The sequence below is a fragment of the Strix aluco genome, chromosome 4 (assembly GCF_031877795.1).
Source record: "Strix aluco isolate bStrAlu1 chromosome 4, bStrAlu1.hap1, whole genome shotgun sequence".
Taxonomy (NCBI): Eukaryota; Metazoa; Chordata; class Aves; order Strigiformes; family Strigidae; genus Strix; species Strix aluco.
This window is the reverse complement of record NC_133934.1, coordinates 110,802,310-110,827,420: the sequence shown is the minus strand read 5'-3', so window position 1 is coordinate 110,827,420 and position 25,111 is coordinate 110,802,310. Positions and strand designations below refer to the sequence as shown.

The 25,111-nt window shown below is 38.7% G+C and overlaps 1 protein-coding gene across 3 annotated transcripts in view; it reads right to left on the bottom strand.

Moving 5' to 3' along the window:
- Positions 1 to 1,303: 1,303 nt before the first annotated feature.
- Positions 1,304 to 25,111, bottom strand: part of FLRT2 (fibronectin leucine rich transmembrane protein 2) — a 68,154-nt gene continuing 44,346 nt past the window's right edge. For 2 of the 3 annotated variants that reach the window (XM_074824880.1, XM_074824879.1), the window contains exon 2: positions 1,304 to 11,481. In XM_074824880.1, the coding sequence (XP_074680981.1) occupies positions 9,063 to 11,051 (1,989 nt within the window). In that variant the 5' untranslated portion in view covers positions 11,052 to 11,481 and the 3' untranslated portion in view covers positions 1,304 to 9,062. Of the gene's footprint in view, positions 11,482 to 15,673; positions 15,746 to 25,111 lie in introns of all 3 variants that reach the window. The other variant, XM_074824878.1, reaches the window with a different exon arrangement.

Below are 25,111 nucleotides of genomic sequence, written 5' to 3'. Positions count from 1 at the left end.
CTTTTATAAGCATGAGTTGTGCCTTTTGTTACAGACCTCCAAGAAGATGCACCTAGTGAAGGTACCTTATCAAGGTCCTGTACAAACCAAAGGTCCTATATAATGCTGCAGAGCACCTGTAACTTGCTGCATCCCTCATAAAATGATCCAGCTCTGCATCTGCCAGCTTCTGTAGTCAGCAAAGAAAAATGCCATGACACCAGTTATTTTCCTTCTGTTCTGGACACCTTGTTTTTTTGAGGGAGATCTCTGTGAAATAGCTGTCTTCTTCCTTGATCACTATAGAAGGGAATCTGATGTACTTGAGTAAGGAAGAAGAAACATTTGTCCCCTTCTCTTTGTGCAGCTACTAGTAATAATCTGTAAAACTGAACCTATAAACACAAAATTCCTATAACCACAAACCTGAGTTTATCCAGTCTTCGCAGCTCAACTTCTCAGCATGACTACTGTAATTAAAAGTTGAAAAATAATTAATTCAACTTAAAAGTGATAGCAAAATTCTTTAAGATAATTTCTTTCTTAACTCAGTATTCTTAAATTTTGTCTTCTCCTAAAAAAACAGTCTTACCCTTGCTATAAATGTAGCAGGAAATAAATTTAATTTTCTCTGCTTTAAATTTACTCCATTTTCCACTTGTTCATAATGTCAAATTATAAAAAGGAAAGCCAAAACCAAAGCAGAAAGTTATAGAAATATATTAACTGTAAATTCGTTATGAAGGTAAGTATCACACATAAAGTAGCCTATCCCTCAAACTTTTCATAGGTGACAAAGTAAATCAGTGAATGGACAGACTTCCAAATGAACATCATGACCAATTAGACCTGAGAATACCATGAACCTACTGCTACTCCCTGTAATCAAGGAAAAAAAAAAAAAAAGAAAATATTGACTTCAAAATTAACCTACAATGCAGATGTAAGTGAAAAGCTGCCTAAAACTCATTTCTTATGAATGGGAAATAAAATATATGCTTGCTAGGGACCTTTAAAATGAAAAGCTTCACTACCTTTTTAATTGCTTACTCAACTGTATATTATTAGAATAACTATAATAATTTGGAATAGCTCCCCTTTCTCAGATTTCCATTAGTTTATATTTCTAAATCATACATGCTTTTTGTCAGCTAGGAGTAGTGCCTAGTACTGGTGAGAAAGGTTTTCTTGAAAATGACATAGAGTTAATGTGCGCATGCCTTGCTTCTGTGGTCCTCATTACAAAGACATGTTAATGACCTGCTTGAATAAATGAAATTGTTCACATTAACATATACTGCAGTACTTGACTTCACACCAACTCTTAAATTTTCTTAACGTGTTTCTTTAATGGGGAAAAACTCTTAACATTCGCACTGTAAGTCAGAGAGCAATGAATTACGTGTTGGTTCCTGAACTGTGAATGCACAAACCAGTTTGCGAAGGTGTATGAGGTCAAACTTACAATACTGTCATTTAAATCATTTGACTTTCACGTCAAAACAAAGTTTGACATTCAAGTGAGTGTGCTACAATTTGGAAGGTCTTATCAACTAAATAGGAATACAAAGCTATTCTGGTTTAACGGTTGTCTTTTTTTTTTTTTTTTTTTCCCAACCACAGCTAAAGCTTTAAGAAAGTACTGTGCACTTTCTGTAATTACTCATTTTATCACATTTCCTTGATTCTTTTAATTGAAAGGCATTCCAGTCATTTCTGAGGATTTAAATGTTTTGGAATATTGTACATGTGTTAGAAGTGAATCTCATCTGAAGAGTCTGAAAATTGTAAAGGATATTTAAAATTGTGTCACAAATGTATATGTATAGAGCATATGCATGTGTCCTTCATGTCCATAAAATATCGGTAAAGAGGAGTATCTTTTTAGACACATTGTTCCAATCCTCATCACAAAGAATTTTATTTATCTGTGTGATCACCTGCTCAAAATCTATAGGAGTGGAAATACTGATTTCACTCAAGAAATACACCATTTTAACAGAATCTTTCTGGCAATTGTGCTTTTCAAGAATGGTCATGTTCAGCTTAGCACTCTGACTAGTATTCACCACAGGGACTTCGCTTTTTCACAGAGCATGTTAAAGTTGTAAACACACACATGCATTTGAGTTGGATTTTCATTAATAGTTTATACACTGTCTTCATTCTTCAAGGTGTTCCACACTTAGAAAAACAAGATAGTGTAATCAGCATGACTTTTGTTCTTCTTTTGTTACTTCCTTCTGTATATGAATCCTTTTGATACAGAGAAAAGTAATAGACTCAGTGCACAGTCAAGATTCTACTTATTCAGTGTAAGTTGTCCCCACCAAAGTGCAACTATGCTATACACTCTTAATATTCATACATGCATTTTTTCAGTCACCTAGCCATAATACAGAGTTGTAAGCAGAAAGTGTGTGTGCATTTATGTGTAAAAGAACATTCTTGCTATGCTCAGTGGCCTGTTTGTGGCTTTAAATGTCCGTATCTTGTGTGACTTTACATTAGACAATGTTGCTCAGTACATATTTCTCTCTCCTTGTATTTTCTGTAAAGTTTATTTCACTGCTCCTGTAGTTTTTCAAAACTGATACACAGGTCTATTGCCTTACTCAGTTGATGTATTTCATTTGGTGATGTATAGTGTGACATATTATACAATGTGCCAAACTGGATGTTTTTAATAATCCTTCTGAAATATGTATTATTCATAAATTATCATGATTTATAGTTGAAATCAGTGGGGTCAGGATTTCACCGTAAAAGTGTACTAACTTGTTTTAGGAATGCAAATTATTGTTAAAAAATTCACCAAGTCTCTACCTGAGTAATAGAAGTATTTTAGTGATTTTTAGTTTGAACCTTTACTGACAGTGGCACTTGAAGTAGAATTGTTTGTTTCATACTTTAATGACCAAATGCAGTTTCTCCATGTGGCACTGTAAGTGCTCTTAGATAGAACTGTTTTTATAGTGAAATACTGAAAAATGTTGACTGAACAATAATGAAAAATACTCCTCTGTGTGCTTGCTTTTGGAGTTCCTTGTAACTAAACCCTCTATACACAACCCCAGGAATTTATACACACACGCACATGTGTGTGAACAGCTCGATAACTGAGCTTAGAACTATAAAAAGTAAATATTGATTGATCTCTCCTACTATTAATAATTTGTAGTTATTAAAAGATCATCTGATGAAGTAGTCAGTTTGTCAACTTTTTTTTTGAGAAAACAAAATCATCGATTGAAAATGATGAAGCCATTATTTTTGCCAAAAATACATAAATGATCACAATGTGATGATCTGTTAATCATTTACTTTACCTCTGTTGTCCACCTTCCTGTGGTAAGGCAAGAAGATTTAGTTACCAAGGTCTGATCTGGCTCAGACGAAACATCAAGTTCAGGGAAGCATATTAAGGGGGTGGCCTGGATGTGGATGTATTACACAGCAGCTCTTGGTAGTTTTACTTGATATTCAGGGTTAAAACAGAGAATAAGGTAATTTATAGAGGAATTGTGACACTCAGCAATATTACATTTCTAAGTTTTGAAGTGATACAGCTTGTAACATTCAATATTTCAGGTTCTGGCAAAGCCAAAAATTGGTTCTTGTATATGCAGCTAGAAAAGGGGTAATTTTCATTTCTAAGTAGCTAAAACATCTCTTTATATATGCTGTATATATTACCATATATGTTAGGTATGAGATATACAAAAATTTATTAAGGCCTATATCTGGATGTTGTGCATTCTGCAAATTCAAGAACAATTTTGAAGGGAGAATTGGAAAAAAAATCACATTTCATTTCAAAGAAACAGATTAAATAATAATAGGTAAAAGGCAGGTTTAAGATTGTCAAGGATGAATGTCAAATGCATTTATCAAATGACTAAGCATATAATGGGTCACAGCTTCCACATACATATGTTACAGAAGTGTGTAGCTGCTTAAACGTACCTATTAATTGCAAACACTGGAATACAATCTGTTCTTGTTTTACAGTGCTTTCCTATATGCATATCAAAATGAGATAATGTTTTAAAGATAAGATTAAATCTGAGAAATTGAAATAACAAATGGTTTAACTCTTTGAGAGACAGAAGATTAAAATATTTGCCTTTTAGAATCTGAAGAGAGGGTGGACATACAGTAGAACATTTGAAAATATTTCCAGGAATGAAAGTACAGAAGATTGATATTTTTGTTTTTCTGTTTTCCCTTTCAGATAATCACATCCTTATTTTAATTAACTTGCTCATATAAATACAGCAGGATTGTTGTATTTTTTAAATAACTCTTTACTGAATATGTCAACAAGATAATATATAGTGTATAGTGAAGTTTTGAAGTTAACAATGCGTGCAACATGGTAGATTGCAGAAAACAGATAATGCAGACTTCAAACCATCTATTTTTCCATGTTAAAGATAGAAAGTATACTAAACACAGAACAGAATCAAGTGTGCATGTCTCAGTTAAAATCAATTTTATGAAAGATCATCTTCAGATATTTGGGACCAAGTGATGATAACAATTTGTTAGTAGCTTATCTGTTTCTGAGACGATCAGAATTCAGCTCTTATGAGGCACATTTCCACAGACCCCCAGTATAATAAAAGCTTGCCAAATCTCTTTTGTACTAGTTTTCCAGATGGACTACTAGCCAGCGTCCTTTTAAAGAGCAAGACATTCACTGCTGTACAAAAGTTTAATGCCAAATGCTTCAATATTGCCTGTAGTATCATCTGGGATACAAAGTGCCCTGTTCAGTAGAGTTCAGGCAAGGAGTGATCATCAGCTTCCTAAGATTATCTCTGTGTTTAGAAGAGAGCATCAGGCAGGATTTGATGAGGCTCAGAGCCATTAACTTTTGGTTTTGGCACTCATTTCTGTTTTGTTTTTCCACTGTGCTGGAAAGTCATCGAGTAAAACCATTATTCTCATGTTCTAAAGAAAAAACTTTAATATCTCCATGTTAAATTTAAGGTGAAGAAATACTATAAATGGAGAATTCAATGGGAATTAACCACTTCACTGTCAAAAGCTGAGACTGAACTTTCACTTCAACATCATTAATAAAGTGCCTTATGTAGACCCTTAAAACCGTAACAATACAATATGTATAAAGTTCTTTTGCTTGCAAAATTAAAATTGATACATTTGCAGAGGGAGAAATTTTCTCTCATGAAAAGAGAAAATGATTGAGAGAAAAATATAGTTAAACTACTCTAGTAGCAAATAGCATATGCTACTTCATTTTTCTGTTTTATGTGACATTCATTGTAGTCCTTTACTGGCTTACAGGGAAAACTGCTAATATCTTTTCAGTCCAAAGTAACCCAATCCCTAAATATTCTTATAAAGAAATTCAAAAATAATGTCTCCAATAAGAAGCTGTCAACACAAAGTCCATGCATTCATCAGCTGTTTGTTTTTGCTAGCAAGGTACATGCAAGGAGCACTTGTTATAGTGACAGAATCTGTGACAACATGGTCTTGTAATAAATAAGTTTTCAGAAGGAACCCAAGCACTGGGCACAGCAGTGTTGTGATACTGCTTTAACATAATTTCACTTAAACTCTTATTTCACTCACCAAACTTTTCTGTACATTTATGTCAGGTCTTAGCAGTGTACAATGGAAGATGGGTGAGATTTTGTCTGTAAACCACTCATTGGCCCCCAGGTCCAATGAACCTGTTCAAATCAGGACCTGGAAGTAAACACTTTGGATGAGTTGCATATGGACACATTTGGGGCTTCTGCTCTACAGCCTTTAGTTAGTATCTCTGGTCAGATATTTGCACTAAGTGAAGATGACCCCATTTTTATGAAGCCCAAGGGAAAACCTAATCTTAAACTTTACATAGGCAAAAGACCATTGTCCATTTTTAACTCTTTTTCTGAATACATAGCTAGTGAAAATTCCCCATTATGTACTTATCTAGATGTGACCTGAAATGATGTCTCAGCTGTTTTTGTGACTGGCACTTTGAAAAGTCCCAAACTGTGTTGTAGGTTGAAATACATTAACTCTTTCACAGCTGGATAGCAACCAGAATTGGGAGAAACATTCATCAAATGAAACATATGACCTTTCAGTTGACTACCACTGTGAATTTTTTTTAGGTAATAGTCCCAGTTCTATGCACAAATTTTGTTATAAGTGGTTTGCTACCTTTTTTCAGAAGAGCATTTATATAAAAGAAACTGTCAGTATCCCATACCAATATATATATTATTCTTCATACTGAAAAGAAGCATAAACTATGCTATCTTTAATATCATTCTGATTTTTGATCTAGGTAAATGAGTAATAGTTCACAGATAGATACAAACATTTCATCATCCAAGATCAAAATGAACAGTTTGTGAATGTCTTTCGTTTTCACCCTATTAGGACAGTAACCATATTTGTTGTCAGTTTGGGCTTGTGGATCATTCACCTGCAGTATGGCTGAACTCCCTGAATAAGTAATTTGCTACATATAAGGCGCCTAGCTCATCTTGAAACTATGGTATCCTGAGGCCTAGAACAGAAGATGTTCATCAAGGAGGACAAATGTTCCTCCATCATCAGTCACTGAAGTACGAAATTCTAGTAAGCGCATACTTTCAAAGGATGCCTTTTGAAATCAAACATAGCTAGTTATTTCAGTGAAATTAAATATTACATTCACACCCAATGGAAATCTCTGACTCTATTTAATTTCAAACAAACTCCAGCATGCAATGGAAGCGTGCAGAAGCACAACTATTTGCTGCTTGTCTTGTGGGCTTTGGTGCCTAAAACATTAAAGAAACAAAACAAAGGTATCAATCAACCTTTTCATCATAATCTTCAGTAAATGGGTCACAGAAAAAAAACACTTTGCATAGACGTGTCTACCTATAATTACACCATTTGAAATCATATGGCAGCCTTTTATTCAACAAAATTTCAGTGACTTAACTATTACAGTAGCCACACAGGTTGCCTAAAATACCTGTTATAGCTGGAGAAAAGAGCAAATATACAGAATATAGAGTGGAATTTCAAAATGTGACTATAAATGTCGTTGGGGTGAGGATGCAGTTCCTTTTACAATGATTGTACTTTGCCATCAATCATAACTGGATTTATTTTGCCATTGCAGAAAATGAGTGTTATCATGCCATTTGAATTGCAGAAACTGCACACTCATAGACTGCTGGGTTTCAAGAATGGGTTGAGTGAAATGAGCAAAGGAAAGGATTAAAACCCTCTCTCCCAACATAAGCAGCCTCATAAAGTGAAAAGTCTAAGCATTCCACAGTGAAAGTTCTTCAGCCTTTACTTCCAATCCAGCTCTAATAGCTTCTTCTTGTCCCTAGTTGGTCACTAAAATGTTTTCTCTTTGGTTCCCTACTCCCTCAGGAAAGTTTTGTCTCTCTTTTTTTTTCTCTTTGTTGTGAACTTTTGCTTGTCCCCAAGCTCAGGAGAAAGTGAGCCTGATTAAAAAACAAGCAAACTGAAAGAAAGGAAGAATTAGATTCCACCACTGAGCTGGCAAGAAAGCCAGAGTTCTTGGCAGTCACAGAGTCAATGGAGTGGCTGAAACATTATATAATTTTGAAAGCAGCATCATAGTTTTAATACAAACATGATGTTTCACATACTGCATGTAAAGCTCAAGGACTCAGAAGGTATTCCAGCTAAAGAATTTGAGGGAATAAAAAAAACAAATTCTAAGCCTACCTACTGCTTTTAAAGCACAGATCATTGTGGAAAAGCTCCAAAAGCTTAAGATAAAAGAATGGTAATTCAGAGGGACAGTGTTCTCAAAATTCCTCAGCTAATCAAATGCTTAGTTAATGTCTGTCACTGTATACTTGAATGGGGAAAAAACCCCACCCCAACCAGGATTTATATGTGATTTTCCCTGCTGAACATATTTCAGTTCACAATAGGCCCGGAGGCCTTTCCAATAATAAATAATTTTTTAAAAGACTTTTCTAATTTTTTTCTCTATTTGTTGGTCTTTTTTTCCTACTTCTCCATACTGAACATAACTCAGATCCCTAAATCAAACAACTTGAAACATAGAAGTCAATAGCAACCTTTTCATTAGCATCATATTTTGGGTCATGTTTTCAGCAATTTACATTTTTAGATTCCAGATTCTACATGAATACTATAGAGCTGGGAGCACTCAGAATTTCTGTCATTCAGGCTTTACCTGAACATGCTGTGTCAACAAATGCTGCTCTATTAAGGAGAGGTCCAACTTAATGACAGCTATCTGTTACATACTGATAACCTTCATCTCCCACTGCGAAGGGTCAGAGAATGCCTAAAGCTTCTTAATCAAAATGAAAAACAGGAACAGTTTCTATTATAAAAGTATATAATATTGGGGGACATTTTCAGAGTAGCTTTTGCAAATAGGAATCAAGGTCACTTTGAGTTAGACACTGAGCTTTGTCTACCTTTCCTATTCCAAGTATATTGGGAGAAAAGTAATCAAACAAGCAACTAGCCTTTTTGGTAGCACTCAGAACTCCAGCTTTCAGTTGGAGGTAGGAAATGCAGAACTGACAAAGGGGAATGGAAGTATTTCCATTTGTTTGAAGCTCAACAGCAACTGCCTGGTTCAAGTGAGAAGGGTTGTATCCATTTTATCTGAATTGCTTCTGTCCATTCCTAGTGATCCTGTTTTAATATGCACTTATTTTCCTGTACTACAGGACACCTAGAAACTTAACACCCCTCAGACAGCTTCGACAGCAAAGTGGTTAATGTTTGAAGAATGAGTCATTCTTTCCTTCGCCATGACATTGGGTTCTTATTCTACAACCCTGTACAGTACTTAGCAATATTTTTTAAAGATTTAAAAAGCAAAGAGTTACAAAACCATTTGCAATTAACTTGAAATAGAAAAGATAGCACTTTTTTTAAATCCCATTATATAGTACACCGTATAAATTACAGAGTATTCAAATGCATAAATGCATCTGTGTAACATTTATCAAATGTAATTTTTTCATTGTTGTTGGGGGGTTATTTTTTCCAGAGTTTTTTCTCTTTGTCCTAGACACCCCCATCTTCCCTCACTATCACGTATGACAGTGCTCCAGGTCTGAGACATTGCTGTTGCAGTATCGCATGTTGTTGGGGATGTGGCAGTCTGTGTAGTTAATGCCCCCATTTGGGGTATAAATGGGCTGCAGTCTAAAATCTCCTTTAAGGAGCTGATCATTATTTAAGGAGACAATCTGGAAGCTGGTTTCCGTCATCTCCAGGATGGAGTTGTCCTTCTTGGTCCCTGCCTCGCAGTAGTCGTCTTTCCGACGGCCCCGGTTATATTTCCACTTCTGGGAGGTGTAACGCCCTTTTTTGTGCATGTGCCAGCAAAAAATGCTGAGCAGGACCACAAGGACAAATATCACTGCACCCCCAATTAACCCTGCCAGCAGAAATGGGGAACCCAGGTTCTGAGAAGTTGTCTGCTCGTGGCTGGAGGGGATGTTGCTGCCATTGCTCAAAAAGGAAGCCTTGGTTGTAGCTTCTGAACAGACAGTGTCTTCTCCAGTTCGGTAATTGTTGTAAGTATCCAGTGGAACTAAACAAATCCGATAGGTGGATTTGGGCTCCAGATTTACCAAATTTAAGTGTTGCTTCTCACCACTAACTATTCGTTCCTGAACAATTCCTCCTACCAGACTACGGCCCATTTTAACCCATGTGAGTTTATATGCCATCACGGTAAAAAGAGACATCCAGTTAACTTGGATGCAAGTGTCATTCACAAAATGGATGGAGAGTTGAATCCGTTCAGATATAGGAGGTGTCACCCTTTCTCTGTCCTCCCTGACAGGCACAGTGGGGAGTGAGGCTATGGTGGGAGTGAGAGGATTATATCTGCTACTTGGGGGAGGAACTGATGAGATGGGAACTAATGTAGTTGGCATGGCTGTAGCTGGGACTGGGGTGATGATAAGTGGCAGACCAGGAGTGGTGGTGGGGCATGATAACATATTCATATTGAGCTCCCTGACTGCCATACCTCGGACCTGCTCTGGTCCCTGGCACATAAAACCCCGTACATTGATGGAAGCAGGAATAAATTTGAGCCATTCAGTTACCCACTTAATACTGCAGTCACACAACCAGGGATTATTCCTTACAGTGAGTTGCCTCAGGTTGTGGAGATTATCAAATACCCCCTTTACCAACATCCGGAGTTGATTGTTGGAAATATCAAGACGTTCCAGCTTGTGGAGGTTTGAAAAGGCTGTAAGTGGTATATGGGTTATCTGGTTGTCCTGCAAGTAGAGCCTTAGCAGATGTGTACCTGGAAGATCAGGAGGAGGGTAGGTCAGTGAATTCCTCACTATTGAGAATTCCTTGAGCTTGGAGAGGTGGCTGAAGGTGCCTTCAGCTATGCCTTTATTAGTAAGCAGATTGCCATCCACAATCAGACGCTCAAGACTTGTAAGATTCTGGAAGGCCAGGTCTGAAATGACAGCAATTCGGTTTTCGTCTACTCGAAGTTCTTGTAAGTCCACTGGAAGGCCTACTGGTACACTGCTTAAGTGATTCTTGGACAAGAACAGAAGCTTGAGGCTGATGGCTTCCCGGAATGCCCCATCCTCAACACCAACAGTGGAGATGGAGTTGTCATCCAGGTGCAGCTCTTCCAGCTTCAAAAGCTGAGCAAGGGCAGCTCGAGAAATGGTCTGAATGTTGTTTTCCTGCAGGTGGAGAACCCTGACATTCTTGGGCAGGTTCATGGGGAATTCATCCAATTGGTTGCCATACAGGTAGACTGTGTGCACAGACTGGACGTTGTGCAACTCTGCAGGAAATCCAGCATTATTAATTTGGTTATTATGGAGGTAGAGGACGGTTACACCCTCTGGTATCCCAAGAGGCACTGAGGTCAAGCTTCGCTCATTACAGTAGACAAAGTTTCGATCACAGCGGCACACTTTTGGGCAGGCCAAAGTTTTGGAGACCTGCATGTAAAGCCCCAGGGAAAAGATAAGCCATGATTTCATGAGAACAGCCCAATCTGTGGGCCACATTCTTGTCCACGAACCCATTTCTAATTTAAAGAAATAAAGTACCAAAGTGGTAAAGAACTGATAACAATAATAAAGCGCGGGTAGCAAAATCTCAGGTCATTAAAATTGGCTTCTATTTATGTCCAGTGTTCAGGCCAGAGTTAAAGTCCTGGAGGTTAAGTATAAAATAATCCTTTTATAATTGGCCTACCTCCTACTTTTGATAAGAAAGCCACAGTCTTATTAGCCAGGGTTACAAAGTTTGTTGCCTTCCTCCATGTGTGCTGAAAGAAACAATAGCCTTATCTTTGCAGGTGAGCAACAGGTTAATTTAAAGCTACCAAAAGTTTTCTGTGTATGAGTTGCTTGGAGGGATAATATCTCTTTTCAGTGAAGTCTGTTGGTGTTACACTCAGCTTTCTGAAGTCAGCAAAGTCCTCATATCAGCTATCTGCCAGATCTGGCCTGCCTGTAAAAGAAAAGAGAAAAGAAAAAGCTGAATAGCATGAAATGTTTAATAGGGAAGATCAAGGCCACTGGAAGACTATTCTAAGGCTGTGCTCTTTATGGCTTTCTGGAGAAAAAAGACATTAATATTAAACATTAGTTTAATATTACTGTTAAATAGTCTTGAAATAGATTTGATGCAAAGTCATTGCAGTGATTGAAGGACTTTCAGTGACTTCAGTGAAGGCTAGGCCTATCACTTGTGATGGCACATTGTACCTCCAGTCTTTGTCCTCTCACAGTCTGTTTCAAATCCTAAAACTAAAACATTTTGCAAACCTAAAACTAAACCATTTAACTGGAAATTTTTGCTCAGGTACTTTCTTTCTTTTGCAGAACCACTGACTTCAATGAATGCTATTCACTGATGTCTGACAGAGTAGGCTCTGGGCCGTATTATTTAATCACACTCTATGTTTTTTTCATTTCCTACCAGACTCTGGAATGTTCTGCTTCTATTTTTGTAATGCCATTATGTATATTCTCCAACTTAATGCACACTGCCAGATTATTACACCTCACCACAGTGAATTAGCTACTTATGAGGAGAGTCTTTTAAATAAGTATGGTAATCCACAAATACAAAATATCCTGCTGTAAGGCATGTATTTGCTAGAACTCTCATCTTGATGTTGTTTCTGATGTGAACTGTGCTGTCAACAGACTTCAGAATTAGCTTTCCACTAAATGAAACAGGCTCACATCTGCTAAGTTATTGTTTTAGGATGTCAGCTCAAACTACAGCAGTTTTGCAGGAGAGCACTTTCTTTGAAACCATAAAGGCTAGATACTCCTTTTAATTCTGCTACACATTTGTCTGTGAATGGCTACATAAACAAATTTGTTAGCTTTAGTATAGATGAGTTCTCTATTGTACGTTTTCAGCTTCTAAGTGTACTTTTTAACTTTTACATTCCCAGCTACTATTTATTTTTCAGATCTATAACCAAACAATTTAACTCTGTAATGCATGCAATGAGAGATACTGTATTGTGTGACGTTACCTTCTCTTGTTATATGTTGTTTCCAATGACTGAAAAAAAAATGCTGCATTTTACATACTTGAACCTAATGAAGGATATAAACCTTGGCAAGTACCATGCATGTGTAGATCTCAGAGTCCTGAATTGCAGTTACATAAGCACAATATTTTTACAGATTTTGTTTGCCCAGATCAAAACTCAGTGGCTGGGACTTCAGGAAAATAGAATTTCAGTGAACAGAAACCATGTTTAAAAATATTTTTTCCTTAATTTCAGTGAACAGAAACTATGTTTTAAAATATTTTTTCCTTTATTTAAGCAGTTTAAACACCATCCAGGCATTTCAGAAAGAAATGTAATTCAGAGGTGTATGAAAGCTTGTTCTTCTGTTACAGCTGTGCAGTTTATAACATGTCCCAGATGCTGGTTTTGGGAACCCCATGGACTGGCAGTATAGAAAGATTCTTCGGGTGTCAAACTGTTATAACCTTGCAACCTTGCTCTTGTAGATTACTATATTTATTTGGAGCATCATCAGGTATCAGCCTCAAGGATAGAACAGATGGAGATAAAAAATGAGACCATGAAAAGTCCTGTAGCTTATCATTATGAATTAAAATGGTAAATGTATGTATACTGTAATGCAGCCTATACTGCATGTTGTGTGTAACTAAGATTAGCTACCCCACTGTTCACGGTTTTCTCTCTCGCGGGCATATTTCAGTCAAGAGTGGTTTCTTTTCAATTATGTAAGATGACGTGATACTGTAGAGAAACTCTAACAGGATTACATTTTAACATGAGCCTAAGTGTGACAGTTTATCTGCCTTTAATATGGCCTGGCTCCCATCTAGATCATACTGCTCTGATCTGTCATGACACTGTCTTTTTAAAATAGGAAAGGATATGCAGAGCCTCCTCTGAGATGCTTGGGACCACACAGAGTAATAATAGTGGTTCTCTCACTCCCTTCCCATCACTGGTGAGAGAGAGTCTATACCTCCTAACAGGGCCAATACCCTGCACTGAGCTCTCTTTCAATTCTAAGTCCAATTGATGATTAGGTTTTATTTGGCTCCTGAGTATGATAGAAAGCCCAGATGAAGACATAATGCCACAGTCAGCTGCAGCTCCTGGTTTGCTGGGAATGTCCTAAGGAGGGAACATCATATTAAAACTGATCTATGCATTCACCTTATTCTAGAACTCTGCCTAGAGTACCTCTCACCTATGCAAATGTGGCACCTGAACAAAACATTTCAGTAATGATTCCAGAAAATTGGGTGAAACACACAACACTTCTCATTAGATATTGCAAGTAAAAGATCTGTGACTGGACAGTCACTTAAGCATATCAGCACTTTGCAAGCTGGCACTCTGAAGTTCATCTCCTTTCTATCATTACACAGATTTTGCCCTTAGGAATCTGTTAAAGCTTTCCTACTGTTTTCTCCCGTTATGATGGCATAAAGGGAGTCAAGTCCTTTTATTAATGCCAGTATCCTAATCTCCAGCTATCAGTCCTTAATAAACTGGTATTATAAAACTTAGTACAGAAAATATGCATTGGTAACTACTGTTGATTGTGTTAAGCAAGAGAACAAGGACAAATCTAATTAGATATTTATGACTTCAGGGTTGACTGTGGTGTGACAGAGGGAAGGAACGAGGAAGCAAGGATACAACTGAATGTGTTTAAATACATTTTTTGGGAAAAGCTTTACCTCAGTAGTCTTTTACAACCGTTTGATAATAACTCGTAGTAGTGGTCATAGGTGCAGCATTTTTCAGCAAATCTCAGAGACCCTAACGCAAAAGTGAGTTGTGTCCCTGTGTTAGAAGTCTCTTCCCCAAAGGCATTAAAAAGATTGAAGAGTTGAACAACCTACTTGATTTAAAAAAGACACTCTGTGAAGGAAAACATCCTCTGCAAATTCCAGAAGGCTGGAAAAGCTGAAAGAGTTTATTCTTTAATAAATTGCCAAAACTGAAGGCAGGTAGAGTAACAGCTTTCTCTCCATCCCTGCCATGTTGGCTTCCTAAAGCAAGCTCTCTGTTTTCAATATTCTTACAAAAACTGAACTGAGTGTCTCTTCAAATGAACTGATCATTTGCAGAAGTAGAATTCTGGAAGTGAAGGAATTAAGGGCACTCTTTAGCTTTCATGATTGTAAATCTTGGGAATTGACTCATAAACTATAGGTCGCAGTTACTTTGCTTATTGTGAAGCCGGAAAGCTCTAAATACCAATCTAGGAAGAGAAGATGAGGGTAAGGGAATCTTGTCGTGATTAACTTAAAATTAAAGAAACCAAGAAAATGCCTCAATAATAACCCATCTGCCCATCATCACCTTGGTCATTTTTGTTTCTATTTCCTTACCCTGTACACTTGATTTCTATTATTTCTCACTATATCCTCCTTGGAGCACAGGCCACGTCTTCCAAGTGTCTAGGACATTTCCTGTCTTACTGCAGCCAGGTTATTAAATCCCATTAGGATTTAGGGAATGATATAATAAAGTTGAGAAAAGCACATTGAAATAGATGAGAACATATGCAAAAGTTTTAGGTGGCCATGTCTGAAAATTAGGCTTAGTGGCCTGAGTTCCTGATATCAATGGAAATGTTCCTTTTCATATCTTAAGAGGTGTTTCTAATCAACATTTTTATCTCACTGCCTTTTTTCAAACCTTCCTTATTTAAATTCCCTTCTGGCATGACTAATGTTAGCTGGAGAAGAACAACTATGGCTTTGTGTACTGGATACAAATTTCAAATTTGCTTTTGTTCAACACTGGATCTGAACAACTTCTTTAAGATATTTTGATTAAAGGTTTTTAAAGTCTGAAATATCTGGCTGCAAGTTGGGAAGGTGAAGATTTTATTAGTCTCCCATTCACTGGTCAGAATTTTCCACACAACTTCAAGTTTTATTCACCCTTTGTGCATAGCCATGACATAATTTAGCTGCAAAAACCAAATATGTTTCTATAATTAATACATTACTGAAAATGTCACTCAATCATAGTTTCGTGGTAGCTAGGGAAAAAATCCCAACAGCAGACTGCTTATGGAACTCTTTTCTACCTCAATGACCAGTATTGCCTCAGTGGCTGTGTCTATGGTGTCTAAAGAAGATCCAAAGCTGCCGTCAGGGCCGTCCTCCCCACCTTTCATGCTGCAGGTCTTCCAAATATCCAGTCCCAGGCATAGCGTCAAAGTCCCTGTGGCTCCCTGAGAACCTATTAATGTTCAAGGGAGATAACAGAGAATAAAGGGAGGAGATAGCATATGGAGCACACCCTGCATATAAATACTTACAGCCCTATGTTATAAGCACAGGAGTTTTGTTGTGCTCCTGAAGCCAGGTTGTCTGTCTTCATTAGTCTTCCCATGTTTTATATTAAGGCTATTAATGTTTTAGAAGGAATAAAATTAACAATGTTTGGCTATTTTTTCCTTCAAGGAATCCAGAAAATAATCAAAAATAGGTTCTAGGAATACAAGTTTTTTTCTCTGATATTCTAATCACTCAGCACCAATTTTCCTAGCAGTTCATCCATTTATCTGAGCCCGACTGTCATACACCATAAATTGAAAGGCAAGCAAAACCAAAACCAAATGGTCATATCTACTCTTTTCACTACTACCAGTCAGTGACTCTCATTTAGCACAAAACCATTTGGCATAAATTTTCTTGGCTTTACTGCAGACCAAGGTCATAATCAAGTCATAATCTTACTCTACAGAATTATAATATACAGTAACTACAAAGCTATTATGTCTGGAATTGAATGACAACCAGAAAACAAATATAATTCTATTCCTCTGAAACGTGGTACAGAGTTCCTAGTGCTTAAGAAAAATGTCCCTGTATTTCTGTCACCTGGTAACAAAAATAATTATGGAATAATACTGACAAATCCTTTTTTTGCACATAAGTAAAGTTCACATCTACACATGAATGAACAACCTGATTTTTTTTAACTGCTTCGAAGCCTTAGGTGATGGCTTATTGTATATGTTTCTCTATGAGTTACTTGGGTTTGAACATCGCATTCAAAATTTAATATGAGGCTATAATCTCTGCATCAAAGGCACAGGGAAAATGACCCAAAGGAACCAAAATGCTTGTACAGGAAGCCCTTTTGTGTGCTTGCTGCTGTGGCTGTTTCATAGTTATGGGTGTGTATTATGTAAGAAGAGGTAAGAAGGAAGAAAAAGAGGTGAAGAGGAACAGAAGAAACCATCCTTGGTGCCCTCTTCTAAAGTGAATATTGATGTCAGGATAATGATCGGTAGCTAGCACTGGAAGGAAACCTTAAAGTGTCTCTGTACACTATTAAGTCTATATGGACAGATTTTGGCAGAGAAATACATTATTGCCTTTGCAATACTGTTAGCAAAATGATTCAGCAAATGTACATAAATGAGCTCTTCCCTCATATTCTTTTCTGCTCTGATTGGGACGTTTCTGGTTTTGCCTCTCAATTTGCACTTCTAATTATTCTCAGTAGCTCAGATCAGGCAGCCTGCTGGAGGCAAGTGAAAGGGATTTGGATCTGCCTTGGCAGAGGCAGGAGAAAGTTTAGAGAGTGGTATATCTTGCAACAATGGGTGTAAGGACGTCATTTGCCATCCTTCTCCCCCTTGCTCTTCTCTAACCTTGCACTCCTCCAAGCCTTTCATCTCTTTCCAGCTACATTCCTGCAAGTTATTAAGCAGACACATTTCCCATAAGGATGCAGGCTTCAGGAAATCCCTTTTGAAAAGGCATGATATTATAACCAACACAAGCTTTGTCTTTGGAAATTTGGGTCGTGTACGGGTTCTTGTCAGTCAACAGGAACATGACAGAGCCCAATTCCTGACCGCCAGGAGGGGGAGCTAAGACAGCAGGAAACTTTCTCTCCCCTGAACCAACAAATAAATAAATAAATAAATGTGGGACTAGTTTTCTTCCCACTTTGTCCATCCCCATACACATGCACACACTTCTCCTTCCTCACAGATTGCCAGTGATTGTTGGTTTATTTGAAAGTACCTCTGGCAAGCCTCACAAACTGAGTAGTATATCACTTTGTTTCTGGGAAAATTAATATTTCTATATTATAGTACTGAGCATTATTCCCAACTTAAATTTTATGTGCTTCATGGTTCAAGACTGTGTTTTTTACTTGTGGGTTACTACAGCGTGCATTTATTGTACTGGTATAAGGAGACACGCAAGAGGGAGGGGGGAAAAGAGAGATAGTAGTGGAAAAGAAGAAAGAGGTTTGTGAGTGATACAGCTCAGCTACAGCAGACTTTTCTCCTTTTACAGATTACTACGAATGGTGACAGGTCAAAAGAGAGAACAAACTACAAGACTTAATCACTAGAATTACCACTGTACTCCAGAAAGCAGGACTGAAAGAGCTACAAGAACGACGACATTAATGCCTCAGGTGAAGCCATGAATTCAAGGCTGCCAGTCATCCAGCCAGGCCCTGCGCTGTGCGACACAATCCTACTCAGCTTCTCAGACTTGCCCGTAAGTGGATGCTGAAGTGCCAAAGTTCAGATGTGGAGAATACAAACTGCCTAGGCTAACATAACTTCATTCCTGTGTTACCATTTACTTATGACAGAAAGAAGTTATTCTCAAAACTTGATGTTACATAAGTTCATCAAGACCATATCACCTGTGATAATTAATAAACCTCTGAGCCCCAAATCATCTGTGTTTCCAGTCTGTGACAAAAAAATTCATCCTTGCTCATGCACACAGATTCCCTATAGGTCAATATAATTTTTGTCATAGTCAATGTATGTCAGGGAATATGAATATTTTTAGTAACAAAAAACCAGAAATAAAAGACTCTAGAACATATAATGGAAAACACCAAAGAAACAGTGTATATCCTACTGCGGACTGCATTAGTGGACACTGTTGTGCTACCCATCCAAATTTATCTTCTGGTTTCTCATACCACCAAGTCCAATATGAATACCTGTCTGCGCAGATTAATCTTGCACAGATCTTTCTTATTGATTATTTCAGCTTCAGGCAGAACCAGAAGGAGAGTTCTAGAAATGGAAAACTGTCACTGAAGATTTTCTGCCTGTGGAGTCCTGAATTCTAATGTAAGAATGATCAAAAACTACTATTTCATCTAATTACAGAATCACAGAATTGTCTAGGTTGCAAAAGACCTTGAAGATCATCTAGTCCAACAATTAATCTAACACTGACAGTTCCCAACTACACCATATCCCTCAGCGCTATGTTGACCCGACTCTTAAACACCTCCCTGGGCAGCCCATTCCAATGCCTAACAACCCATTCTGTAAAGAAATGCTTCCTAATATCCAGTCTAAACCTTCCCTGGTGCAACTTGAGGCCATTACCTCTTGTCCTATCACTTATTACTTTGTTAAAGAGACTCATCCCCAGTTCTCTGCAACCTCCTTTCAGGTAGTTGTAGAGGGCGATGAGGTCTCCCCTCAGCCTCCTCTTCAGACTAAACAACCCCAGTTCCCTCAGCCACTCCCATGTGCTCCAGACCCTTCACCAGCTTCGTTGCCCTTCTTTGGACACGCTCGAGTAATTCAATGTCCTTTTTGTAGTGAGGGGCCCAAAACTGAACACAGTAATCAAGGTGCGGCCTCACCAGTGCCGACTACAGGGGTAAGATCCCTTCCCTGTCCCTGCTGGCCACGCTATTTCTGATACAAGCCAGGATACCATTGGCCTTCTTGGCCACCCAGGCACACTGCTGGCTCATGTTCAGCCAGCTGTCAATCAACACCCCCAGGTCCCTCTCTGACTGGCAGCTCTCCAGCCACTCCTCCCCAAGCCTGTAGCGCTGCTGGGGGTTGTTGTGGCCAAAGTGCAGCACCCAGCATTTGGCCTTATTGAGACTCCTACAGTTGGCCTTGGCCCATCGCTCCAGCCTGTCCAGGTCTCTCTGCAGAGCCTCCCTACCCTCGATCAACACTCCCACCCAACTTGGTGTTGTCTGCAAACTTACTGAGGGTGCACTCGATCCCCTCGTCTAGATCATCAATAAAGATGTTAAACAGGAGTGGCCCCAAAACCGAGCCCTGGGGGACACCACTCGTGACCGGCCACCAACCAAATTTAACTCCATTCACCACAACTCTTTGGGCCCGGCCATCCAGTCAGTTTTTTACCCAGCAAAGCCTGTGCCCATCCAAGCAGCGAGCAGCCAGTTTCGCCAGGAGAATGCTGTGGGAAACGGTGTCAAAGGCCTTACTGAAGTCAAGGTAAACAACATCCACAGCCTTTCCCTCATCCAATAAGCAGGTCACCCTGTCGTAGAAGGAGATCAGGTTTGTCAAGCAGGACCTGCCTTTCATAAACCCATGCTGACTGGGCCTGATCATCTGCTTGTCCTGCATGTGTTGTATGATGGTACTCAGGATGAGCTGCTCCATCGGCTTCCCGGGCACCGACATCAAGCTGACAGGCCTGTAATTTCCCAGATCATCCTTCTGACCCTTCTTATATATGGGTGTCACATTGGCCAATTTCCAATCTGTCGGGACCTCCCCGGTCAGCCAGGACTGCTGGTAAATGATGGAAAGCGGCTTGGCGAGCACCCCAGCCAGCTCCTTCAGCACCCTCGGGTGTATCCCATCCGGTCCCATAGACTTGTGTGTGTCTATGTGATGCAGTAGGTCACTGACTCTCTCCTCCTGGATTGTGGGGGTTTGTTCTCCCAGTCTCTGTCTTCTGGCTGAGGAGGCTGGATTCCCTCAGTACAACTAGTCTTGTTATTAAAGACTGAGGCAAAGAAGCCATTAAGTACCTCAGCCTTTTCCTCGTCACTTGTTACCATGTTTCCTTCTGTGTCTAGCAGGGGATGGAGGCTCTCCCTGGTCTTTCTTTTGCTGCTCACATACTTGTAGAAACATTTCTTGTTGTCGTTGATTGCTGAAGCCAGATTAATTTCCAGCTGGGCTTTAGACCTCCTGATTTCTGCCCTGCATAGCCTCACAGCATCTTTGTAATCACTGTGAGTGGCTAGCCCCTTCTTCCAAAGGCCATAAACTCTCCCTTTCTCCCTGAGTTGCAGCCAAAGCTCCCTGTTTAGCCAGGGTGGCCTTCTCTGCTGCCAGCTTCTCTTACAGCACCTGGGGACAGCCTGCTCCTGAGCCATTAACACTTCCCCCTTAAAGAGTGTCCAGCCTTCCTGGACCCCAATACCCTTCAGGACCATCTCCCAAGGGATCCTGTCAAGCAGGTGTCCAAACAAGCCAAAGTCAGCCCTTTGGAAGTCCAGGATGTCTGTTCTGCTGCCCTCTCTCCTGGCCTCTCTAAGAATAGAGAACTCTATTATTTCATGATTGCTGTGCCCTAGTCAGCCTCCAACCACCACATCATCCACCAGTCCTTCTCTGTTCACAAAGAGGATTTTTGGAGCTGGCAGAGTGAAAATGGCAAATTAGAAAGCAAAGTCTTTAATTGCCTGTGCACAAGCAGGTAGGACTCCTTCATAGAACACAAGGAAGAAGGAACCATGCAGAACTCCAAATTTTCAACTAACATGAGCTTCCGAGTTGTGTAGGACTTCAAGGCATCCAAAAGTTATTGATAGCCCCAGCATGTGTTTATAAGGAAATATCCCTTCTTTCATTATAAAATTGCTGATTGTTGAAAATTTACTCCAGATGGTGATCATCGTGATATTTTCACTTCAGTGGGCAAAGAGGAACAGATGATAACCTCCAGGACTCATATTAAATGGAATATTGCACCTACTAGCAAAGGGATATTGGTGTCTTTATTAACCTTCCCCCAAGGCCTAGTCTAATTTTTCACTAGTCTGCTGCACTGTTTAAAACTTAACAAATTTGTCAAAAAGTGAGAATGATCTATTTAGTATGGTAGTGAATTAATTCCCTAGTCTTTCATCCCCAAAGAAATGATCTCATATCTTAGGTGAAATAGTTCTGATGGATCTCATCTAGGGCTCTATAAACTCAGCAATGTACTATGTGATGATGTAAAGCTGGATTAAGAAAGTTGGAAATGGAGATGAAAAGAATCTTACATGAGGAGCTATCTGGAAAATTTCAACAAAATGCATTTTCATTAAAATCTATGATTTCACCGAAGCCAAAACCTTTCATGGAGATTTTTCTGTTTTGATTATGTTTTCAATACAAAATGTGCCTGTGGTCCAATGCTTTCTGATCATTTTTAAGGTAGAAAGAGAAAAAAAAGATAGAGGAAGAGTAAAAAATTGACTGTTTTAACCAAAAAGGTAAGTTTTGACACAATTTCATTTCATGAAGTATTCATAAAATAGAGTTTACATTCCACATTTCAAAACTGTGAAAGTTGTGGAATTATCTGCCACTGGACAGCTGCACTTAACACAGTAAAAGGAAAAGAACAATATTCTTTGTTTGCTTTCTTGACCCTTTTCCAGAGGGCTTACAGCTTTCTGTGACAAAAACTGGACACATCTGTTTGAGAAAAACTAATAATACTAAACTAATTTAAAATATTTCCCCTTTTGGAACACAAATGTTCTGTACTGTGTTTAGCATAATGCATTTTGTACTAAGAAAAAATGAAGGCAACCTGCTGTTTCTCTGCAAGCAAATTGGTCCCTACCTATAAATTATTCTACACTGTGAAGCAAACAGTTTGCTTTTATCTAGAGATATGTGGGCAGCCTGGCAAGACGTCTGTGGATAATTTGAAAAAGCTGCTTTTAGTGACCTAAGTGACTAAACATTGCTTCTGTGGAGACAACATCTTGACACATTTTAAATGTGTTGCATGGTGCTACATCATTGATGAGATTCTGCATGGTGTCACATTATCTTGTGGGATATCATTCATTTAGAGACTTACACAAATGAGTGTGGGCTGCCATATTCTTATCTTCCCTATTTGTAGCATATGGCCCAGGGAGAAAATATGACCCTAGTCACCCATCAACCTCTTAGGCACCTTGATATAAATAAAGCTGAAAGTGTCATCGTATGTTCATCTTTCCAGCAAAGCCAGATGGAGGTCTCTCTTTCCCCTTTTAATATTACTTAGCATGCTGCTTCTTCACAGTACTAAGAACTACTCCATAAACACTGCTAAGGAGCTATCAAGAAAGATTAATAAAGTTGTTTGCACCCTAACCGCTCAGAGAATCTGTCATGTATGGTGTAGTCACTTATGGGTCCAATGAACAAAAGATGTTCCCCAGCTACAGAACAAATCTTGCTTATATGACACAGCACCTGTAACAGGCAAACAGAAGGTTATCAAACAATTTTTTTTAAATCATTGCCATCAGATAGCCAGTTAACAGACAAAGGGAAAGATATTAAAATGATGGATGAAGAACGTAGAGCTAAACCTCTGAAATCCCTATTCAGCTAAATAGCTGAATTATTTATCAACTGTACAATATCTCAGCATCATGATACTGATACAATATCAGTAGTGCCTGACAAGTGTCTGGGTATCTAGATTTGTTATCTTTTCCTGGTGATCCAATTACACTTTTCTGTATGCACAAGTGGAGAAAGTGCAATATTCTCACTACTCGAGGAATGACACTAGAGCACTTCATACAGGAAACACCTTCTGCTCCCACATATCATTAGAATACAGAATTTTATTTTACATCAGTATAAAACACTAAAGATATAGCAGTAACTATTTTATAGCAGTACAAAAACATCCAGTGATTTCCCTTAGAGTACAGAGAGGAAAGAAACACCAGAGACAGTAGGGGAGAACAGTTTACCAAGGATATGGACCATTTACAGACTTTTTTTTCTTCAGTTACTTTTGTTTAGGTTTGCCATTTATTTTTTGTTCATTTTCATTCAGGATTCCAGGACTGTATAATAATAACTGTTTTCAGTGAGAGGGTCCTGTTGTCCCTTTTCAGTATTGATGGCCAAGCACATATCCTAAGAATGTACACATTTGAGAAATAAAAGGATTGAGGAAAATATGATGGGTGGTGTGATTAAAGAATCTGGTGCAATGGGAATGTGAATCCCTAAGTCCTGATTCTGACAAAGAGCAAACCTTTTTAGCACTTTGCTCTGGTTTGGTTCTCCTTTGGTGAAAGGGTACAATACCACTTTTCCCCAGCAGTCATTCAGATTTCTCATTTAACTTCAAAGTTCTTTGAAAAAGGGAGGCTGCATGGGACTGCACAGAACTTAACACAGGACAGTTTCAGGTTTAGGTACAAAAAGAAATAAGAACAAGCTAGAAATAGTAAATAAACATTTCTAACCCAATGATTCTCAGACATGGAATTAAAACCACAAGAAGATCATGAGAGGTCTTAAGGGATCACAAAGTAATAAATAAAGGCAGTGTCAGCCAGCAAGAGCACTGCTCCTGCAGGATGAAAGCATACAGACTACATGTTTAAACACTGGCTGCAACAGTTTACATCAACCAAGGAACTACTAGCTGCCTTTAATTTCTGGCAGCAGCTCAGTTCCCTAGGGAAGAAAAGACAGAGCAGAAGAAGAAATGGTGTTTACATCTGCAGCTATGATTAAAGTAACTTCTCAGTCTTCCTCCTGCTCTACTCTTTCCTTGAAGGAGCAGAGATGCTGCCAATACAGGGGGTGCACAAAGACAAAGCAGAGCCAAATGGACATCATATTTCCAGAAGCTTGAAATGCGCTTCTCCAGCCAATTTTTCTTCTGCCCCATGCTGACGGCTGCAGGACAGAACATTCTGAGTGAATATTTTCACATGCTATACAGCATTACAAGTCTTCTGACCATGAACAGAGGAAAGAGGATACAGTAATGACAATAAGTCTAATTTTCTCCACAATGTACAGAATGACAGAAAAGAGCCTGCCTTCTATATATTTTTATGAAGAAGCAGCTCATAGCAGAATAATCCCCTGGTATTCTGTCCTAAAGTTTCTGTCATTATATTTTCTCAATAACTGCTCTAAAACTTTTTTTAAAGAGCTCTCCTAAGCTTATTTCACTTAGGAAGTTCAAAGCCTTCATGTTGAATGAATCCTGACAAAGATAGAAGAGAGCACAGACAGCAGTTCAGCTTTGTTTTTCCACTTCTCCTCTTTGCCTTTGAGGTCTGTGTGTGCTTGCATCAGTGAGATCAAAATTGCCAGCAGGCCCACGAATGACACCTACCAGCAGTAAAGCAAAAAACATAGTCCTCTACCATTAATGCTTCACAGTGGGTGATCTTTAGCCCTGCGCAGACAGCCAACAAGAGACTCACACACCACTTAAACTCTCCTAATAGCTTTTAAGTGGGTCCTAAGAGGTGCAGAAGCCTGGAGTTGGCCTTCAGCCCAAAAGCAAATTCCATCTGACATGTGCCAAAGCATTTCAGGCAACAGACTCCTTATCAATATGTGTCCTTGTGCTACTCTTCAGCACAGTCGTTACTGCAAGGAATCACAGCAGTATTCTTACCAGCATTTTGTGCTTACACAAAACTAGACATCTTGAATGAGTTCAGGAAGTCAGAGAGGCAGTGCACAATAAAATCTGAGAGAGGGCCAGAGGGAGAAATATTTTTTTTAAAAGTGAGATAGAGTTTTAAGCTATTCTACAGGCAGCAAAATATGCCTGCTCA